Here is a 7,922-nt window from a genome sequence, read left to right as displayed (position 1 = left end):
TGGGTTCAGCGAGCCATGGCCCGAGGCAGAACCCCATGCCAAACCATGCTAACTTAGGCTATAGATTCTATGCTGTCTTATAGTAGAGCTAAGGTAGACTGCCAATACTATGCGCTTAGATATAGGCTTAGATTCTATGCTGTCTCTATAGTAGGGTGCTCAATATGCCATGTTGTGTGATGCTTGCTTTCTGCTTCATTCTGGTCAATAAAGTATATCTTAACCCAAGTGATCGTCTCCTGAAATAGTGCGACGATTCGTAAGGATCAAAGCGAGTTCAGGGGGCGGTCCCAAGGGAGCGCGCGCGCGGAGGGGGGTGGGTCACTAGGTCCTGCCCCCCCCCCTTACCCATAGTTCTTAGGGAAGTCAGATGGTGGGACTCAGTCTCATTGCATAGCACTGCTACTGCTACCACGCTGCTACTACACGCTGTTTCTCTGCTCATTCCACTACCGTGTTAACTGTCGATGAGGTTGGTTGAAGTGTTAGTGTTAGGTTGTGTGTTACTCACCATGTTCAGCATGTCCGCGGCGGTATCAGACGAGGAGGGAGAAGTCTTCGACGAAGCGGAAGTAGAGGAGGCGATCCCGGATACCGGTGTTCCGGCGGCTCAGCTGGGGACGGTCGTTCCCCCCACCCCCCGCAGGAGTATCAGGCTGAACCCGCAGACCCCGCAGATAAAAATAGCCGACTGGCCAGTGAACAAAATACTGGAGGTGTTGTATGCAAATGGGCTGTCTGCCCCCGCCGGGCTTGACCATGAAGGCTTGTTTCAGTTCCTGGTAGAGGCCGAACGAGCAGCTCAAGTGGAGCCACAGACATCCGGAACACCCAAAGCCAAAGCCCGGGGAAAAAGAGTGGCGAAAGTCAACAATACCGGCCCAGCAAAAAAGAAAAAGCCCGCAGAGGGCAATCCATCCAACGAAGGGGCGCCCGACAACGGCACCCCCGCAGGCACCGTGGATCCCACGGTCCTGTTAGCGCTGACGGATATCAAGAACGCCTTGTCCGGGATGAGCCAGCGCCTCGACTCGCTCGAGGCAGGAAGCGAGGCGGGCCCAAAGACCGGAGTCATGGAAGCAGCCATGCATTTGCCCTCCGACATGCACAACCTGCCACGGAAGAATCTGGGAACGGCCGTTCCCGCTCCAGCCACAGGATCAGCGTTCCTGTCCCCAGCCGCCGCCATCCCCGACGCGCTGCGCAGCCAGATCCTATCAGGTAAAGTGCCGTTTCTCTTTGCTTGCTGGTTAGTAAGGTTAGCTGTTTCTAAAAATGCGCTGCTTGCCTCGACAGGTCAGGACGTAAATCTGGTGAAGATTCTGCTCTGCGCGGCAGAGTCCTCAGCGGACCGCTTTGTGGATTGCGGGGACTTTTCAGTGATCCTTAAAGATAGCGACCCCAGGCTCTCCAGAATCTTGACCCTAGCAGAGTTCATTGTAGCATTCGGTGTCTACAGAGACACTATGTGCGAGATATACCCAGAGCGCAGAGCTGAGCTCGATGCGTATTTGTCCATAATTGCCGATATGGCGTATACTTACGGGGGAGGGCTGTTCTATGAATATCACAAAAGTTTCTCTTCCAAATCTGCAATGCATATCCAGCGTTTCAATCAGCGGATCGACTGGTCCGTCCAGGATCTAAGCTTGATAAGCCGCCATTTCTCAGCCCATCCCCCTTTGTCCTGCTCGCTGTGCAGCTCATTCAGCCACAGAACCGAGCTGTGCCCCAAGGCTCTAGCCCACGAGGCACCGACCAAGCCCACCCCAAGCGGCCAGCAGCAGGCGAGGGGCCTCGGGCTTCAGGCTCCAGCCTTTACGAGACAGGTGCCGTACGATCCCAATCGTAAAGTTCCCATTTGCATTCAATTTAATGAGAACGTATGTACCTTTCCACATTGTAAATACATGCATATTTGCAGTTGGTGCGCGGACAACCATCCCCGGTCGGTCTGTCCCAGGAGGTCTCGCCCAACGCCCAAGAGTGGGAAATAATTAAAGAGAATCACCCATCAACTCCCGTGGATGTCCCGGCTCTTACTGCTGCTCTTTCTGAACACCCAAACAGATGCTGGGTTAAATATTTGATTGTGGGGCTAATGCGGGGGTTTTTAGCAGGGCTATGCTGGCTACCAAAAACATCATTTGTGTGTCCAAACCTCAGGTCTGCGCTGGCAGAGCCCGAAGTAGTTGACGAGCTCCTAGGGAAGGAAGTTAAGAAAGGTCACTTAATCGGTCCGTTCGCTAGGTCTCTTTTTAGCCTGTTCAGAGTCAGCCCGATAGGAGTAGCGACAAGGAAATATTCGGGAAAAAAGCGCCTCATATTTGACCTGTCCGCGCCCCATAACAGCCCCACTCCTAGCATTAATAGCTTGATTCCGCTAGCGCCGTTTTCTCTTTTTTACGCATCAATAGATAACGCTATTCAAATGATCAAAAGTGCGGGGCCGGGGGCCTGGCTGGCAAAAGCGGACATAGTGGATGCATTTAAAGTGATGCCTCTCCACCCCTCGCAGTGGCACCTGTTCGGAATTCAATGGCGCTCTAAATTCTATTTTGCGGTTAAACTGACCTTCGGGTGCCGCAGCAGCCCGAGGATTTTTGACACTTTGTCAGAAGCGTTGTGCTGGGTTCTGTATAACGAGTACAAACTCCCTTTCGTTTTGCACCTGTTAGACGATTTCCTCACTATTGATTACGCGTCGGCGCCTCCGGCAAGGTGCATTTCCATTGTACGTCATGTATTCAATTCTCTAGGCGTACCATTATCCGAAGAGAAAACAGTGGGGCCGGCGACTCGCATCGAATTTTTGGGCATTATGCTTGATAGCGTGCGCATGCAGGCGGCCCTACCAGCAGAAAAAAAAAAAAAAAAAAAAAAAAATATATATATATATATATAGACAGCAGAACCAAAAGCAGCGATGAAACCTTTAATTCATATAACTACAGCGTCATACAGCTTCACATCCTACCTAACTAACACCCCAGCAACCACCTAGCTTTTGCATGATAGAATTTATAGCTCGCAGCGATGCATAAACAGACGAACACACCTATCAATAATGCCAATCCTGTATAGATAACAGCCCACGCCCTATCGATGACGCCGCGACCTCACAGCTGATCGGAGAGAGTCTGTTCGATTGCCGTCTTGATTACTCCAGCTGGGCCCCGTGATTGCTCATCAGTCTCTGTGCGTGCAGGATTTCAGGTTTGCAGAATCTGATGTAGCGCACGTAGGCCGCCGATGACCATCTGCCCAGCGATTTAAGGGTAGCCGAGGGCACCAACAACGCTGCCGTAGTAGCCGCTCCAATCCTTAGGGAGTGAGGAGTGTGGAGTAACGGTGAGAGGCCGCAGCTTTGGCAAATCTCTCTCAGTTTGGTGCTGAACCAGGCGCGCGTCATTGGGCGTCCGCCGTCCGTGCGAAACAGGGGCTCATTCAGCGAAGACATCGGGCGGACCGCCAGGTATTTGAGCATGGAGGTGAAAGGACAAAACACAGTGTTAGTTCTTGCTACCACGACTGGGGTGCCTTCACTAAATTTATCATTTTTTGAATGCTTTAGCAGAATGGTATAATGCGTGGGCTGCATAGATAGATCAGAAAAACAGAGATCCCTAGTTGGATCAAAAGCCAGTGAGTTTGCTGTGTATTCCCCGCACCTAAGAAAAGCATAGAAAGCCATTAGAAGCACTGCTTCTAGCAAGAGATTATCATACTGAGAATACATGCCTCCCCTTAACTTCCCCACCATCCCGTGCAACACCGTGATAGTAATGGGTAATCTGCGGTCATTGCCTTGTGCTTGATCTTTTTTGAGACCGCTGAGCAGGAGCTGGATGGCCGGGTTACTTAAAATGCTTGGGACGGTAGGTTCGAGGCAACGCAGGTGGAATTGCACGCCCGAAATGAGCGCCTTGATAGAAGGGGCCTGTAATTTCCTAGACTCATACGAGTGTACAATAAATGCGCAGATCAGGGGAATATTAAGTGGGAGGGGGGGACATGTGAACCTGGCACAAAAAGAACGAAAGAACCACCATGCAGAATCATATGCTTTAATTGTACTGGGCGCCAGCCCTTTCCTCATGTACTTCGCGGCAGCATCCATGAGGTAGGCCAGAGGCCTTTCCTGGCCTAATCCAGTACCAGCTCCGAGAAAGCTGGAACTTGCCAGCCGAGCTCCGCCGCTCCTGGGCACAGCGTGCGGAACTCCTGGAATTTAAAGCGGGACAGCGCATCAGCAATGCTGTTTTCTTTCCCCGGAATAAAGACTGCCTGAATAATGAAATTACCCTGGAGGCATAGCCAGGTAAGGCGTCTTACAAATTTATTAATCATAGCAATCGACGAGCGGCCCTTGTTAATGACCTGCACCGTTGCTTCATTATCACACAGGACGCATATCCGTTTGCGAGCCCACTCGCCTCCCCAGAGAGATGCTGCCGCTACTATCGGATAAATCTCATACAAAGCAGTAGATTTACATACAGAAGGTAAGTCATTAAATTCCTTTGGCCACCTGCTGGCAAACCACTCCCCGTTGCAATAACCCCCGAACCCCACGGACAGGGCTGCGTCCGTGAAGAATTGCATAGACTCTGGTGATTCTATCTCTGAATTATAGAAAAACGAAATACCGTTCCACTGCTCTAGGAAAAGCGCCCAAAATTTAAGATCCGAGCGGCTCCCCTCGTCTAACTCTATCATGTCTTTCATCTCCTTTTTTGATTTTGACAGGTCGATAAGCCGGGAAACGAAGGAGCGGCCCTGGGGAATGATGCGCATAGCGAAATTTAAATGGCCTAAGAGAGACAATAATTCCCTTTTTGCTGCCTGTGTTTTGTCTAAAAAAGACTTTACGAGTCCCCTAATGCGCACCAATTTTTTTTTTTTTTTTTTCTGCTGGTAGGGCCGCCTGCATGCGCACGCTATCAAGCATAATGCCCAAAAATTCGATGCGAGTCGCCGGCCCCACTGTTTTCTCTTCGGATAATGGTACGCCTAGAGAATTGAATACATGACGTACAATGGAAATGCACCTTGCCGGAGGCGCCGACGCGTAATCAATAGTGAGGAAATCGTCTAACAGGTGCAAAACGAAAGGGAGTTTGTACTCGTTATACAGAACCCAGCACAACGCTTCTGACAAAGTGTCAAAAATCCTCGGGCTGCTGCGGCACCCGAAGGTCAGTTTAACCGCAAAATAGAATTTAGAGCGCCATTGAATTCCGAACAGGTGCCACTGCGAGGGGTGGAGAGGCATCACTTTAAATGCATCCACTATGTCCGCTTTTGCCAGCCAGGCCCCCGGCCCCGCACTTTTGATCATTTGAATAGCGTTATCTATTGATGCGTAAAAAAGAGAAAACGGCGCTAGCGGAATCAAGCTATTAATGCTAGGAGTGGGGCTGTTATGGGGCGCGGACAGGTCAAATATGAGGCGCTTTTTTCCCGAATATTTCCTTGTCGCTACTCCTATCGGGCTGACTCTGAACAGGCTAAAAAGAGACCTAGCGAACGGACCGATTAAGTGACCTTTCTTAACTTCCTTCCCTAGGAGCTCGTCAACTACTTCGGGCTCTGCCAGCGCAGACCTGAGGTTTGGACACACAAATGATGTTTTTGGTAGCCAGCATAGCCCTGCTAAAAACCCCCGCATTAGCCCCACAATCAAATATTTAACCCAGCATCTGTTTGGGTGTTCAGAAAGAGCAGCAGTAAGAGCCGGGACATCCACGGGAGTTGATGGGTGATTCTCTTTAATTATTTCCCACTCTTGGGCGTTGGGCGAGACCTCCTGGGACAGACCGACCGGGGATGGTTGTCCGCGCACCAACTGCAAATATGCATGTATTTACAATGTGGAAAGGTACATACGTTCTCATTAAATTGAATGCAAATGGGAACTTTACGATTGGGATCGTACGGCACCTGTCTCGTAAAGGCTGGAGCCTGAAGCCCGAGGCCCCTCGCCTGCTGCTGGCCGCTTGGGGTGGGCTTGGTCGGTGCCTCGTGGGCTAGAGCCTTGGGGCACAGCTCGGTTCTGTGGCTGAATGAGCTGCACAGCGAGCAGGACAAAGGGGGATGGGCTGAGAAATGGCGGCTTATCAAGCTTAGATCCTGGACGGACCAGTCGATCCGCTGATTGAAACGCTGGATATGCATTGCAGATTTGGAAGAGAAACTTTTGTGATATTCATAGAACAGCCCTCCCCCGTAAGTATACGCCATATCGGCAATTATGGACAAATACGCATCGAGCTCAGCTCTGCGCTCTGGGTATATCTCGCACATAGTGTCTCTGTAGACACCGAATGCTACAATGAACTCTGCTAGGGTCAAGATTCTGGAGAGCCTGGGGTCGCTATCTTTAAGGATCACTGAAAAGTCCCCGCAATCCACAAAGCGGTCCGCTGAGGACTCTGCCGCGCAGAGCAGAATCTTCACCAGATTTACGTCCTGACCTGATAGGATCTGGCTGCGCAGCGCGTCGGGGATGGCGGCGGCTGGGGACAGGAACGCTGATCCTGTGGCTGGAGCGGGAACGGCCGTTCCCAGATTCTTCCGTGGCAGGTTGTGCATGTCGGAGGGCAAATGCATGGCTGCTTCCATGACTCCGGTCTTTGGGCCCGCCTCGCTTCCTGCCTCGAGCGAGTCGAGGCGCTGGCTCATCCCGGACAAGGCGTTCTTGATATCCGTCAGCGCTAACAGGACCGTGGGATCCACGGTGCCTGCGGGGGTGCCGTTGTCGGGCGCCCCTTCGTTGGATGGATTGCCCTCTGCGGGCTTTTTCTTTTTTGCTGGGCCGGTATTGTTGACTTTCGCCACTCTTTTTCCCCGGGCTTTGGCTTTGGGTGTTCCGGATGTCTGTGGCTCCACTTGAGCTGCTCGTTCGGCCTCTACCAGGAACTGAAACAAGCCTTCATGGTCAAGCCCGGCGGGGGCAGACAGCCCATTTGCATACAACACCTCCAGTATTTTGTTCACTGGCCAGTCGGCTATTTTTATCTGCGGGGTCTGCGGGTTCAGCCTGATACTCCTGCGGGGGGTGGGGGGAACGACCGTCCCCAGCTGAGCCGCCGGAACACCGGTATCCGGGATCGCCTCCTCTACTTCCGCTTCGTCGAAGACTTCTCCCTCCTCGTCTGATACCGCCGCGGACATGCTGAACATGGTGAGTAACACACAACCTAACACTAACACTTCAACCAACCTCATCGACAGTTAACACGGTAGTGGAATGAGCAGAGAAACAGCGTGTAGTAGCAGCGTGGTAGCAGTAGCAGTGCTATGCAATGAGGCATAATGTGTGTGACTGGCTGAATGTGTGTGACTGTGTGACGATGGTTCATTCCTTGTTTTGGTCGTTTAGAGGTTGGTGTTGACATTGTTCATTGGACCAGTGGTTCTCAGCCTGTGGCTCTGTCCCTGTTCAAATATGATAATGTTTGGGGGGTCCCCAGTTCAAATATGGTCATTTTGGGGGGGGGTCCCCGGTTCAAATATGATCATTTTGGGGGGTCCCCAGTTCAAATATGATCATTTTGGGGGTTCCCCAGTTCAAATATGGTCATTTTGGGGGGTCTCCACAAGGCTGAGAACCACTGCGTTAAACAATAACATTTGCTGTGCTTTTGCCAAAAGAGAACTGGCATTGATGTCAGTGATGGGATGATCGTTCTTTAGGTTCCAGCATGACGTTGTTTAGTTTTTGTTTTTTGAAAATAAATCCTTAACGTAGAGCTGATCAGATACTGATATTTGCAAAAAACAGAAATAATTTAAACGAGAATCAAGCTGAGAAAACAAACGTGTCTTCCCTGGGGCACAAGAACTAAGAGAACATGATATGATATCCTTATGAAGTATATATATATATCTCCATTTAAATATTATTACCATGTCGACCA

At 50.9% G+C, this 7,922-nt stretch overlaps 2 protein-coding genes across 2 annotated transcripts; one reads left to right on the top strand and one right to left on the bottom strand.

Annotated features, from left to right (window-relative positions):
* Positions 1-512: 512 nt before the first annotated feature.
* On the top strand, positions 513-1,784 carry LOC308280904 (uncharacterized protein; the record flags this gene model as incomplete). Its single annotated transcript, XM_080755210.1, has 2 exons — positions 513-1,221; positions 1,703-1,784. The coding sequence occupies 2 exons, from the start codon at positions 513-515 to the stop codon at positions 1,741-1,743; spliced, it is 750 nt and encodes a 249-aa protein (XP_080611336.1). The 3' UTR covers positions 1,744-1,784.
* Positions 1,785-5,988: 4,204 nt separating this feature from the next.
* Positions 5,989-7,185, bottom strand: LOC308280905 (uncharacterized protein; the record flags this gene model as incomplete). Its single annotated transcript, XM_080755211.1, has 2 exons — positions 5,989-6,070; positions 6,477-7,185. 2 exons carry the CDS (start codon positions 7,183-7,185, stop codon positions 6,030-6,032), a joined length of 750 nt encoding a protein of 249 aa, XP_080611337.1. The 3' UTR covers positions 5,989-6,029.
* Between the last annotated feature and the right edge of the window lie 737 nt (positions 7,186-7,922).

Source organism: Nannobrachium achirus (assembly GCF_963921795.1).
Source record: "Nannobrachium achirus genome assembly, contig: SCAFFOLD_585, whole genome shotgun sequence".
NCBI classification, from domain to species: Eukaryota; Metazoa; Chordata; class Actinopteri; order Myctophiformes; family Myctophidae; genus Nannobrachium; species Nannobrachium achirus.
Note: the sequence above shows the minus strand (reverse complement) of the source record. Positions and strands in the feature narration are given on the sequence as shown.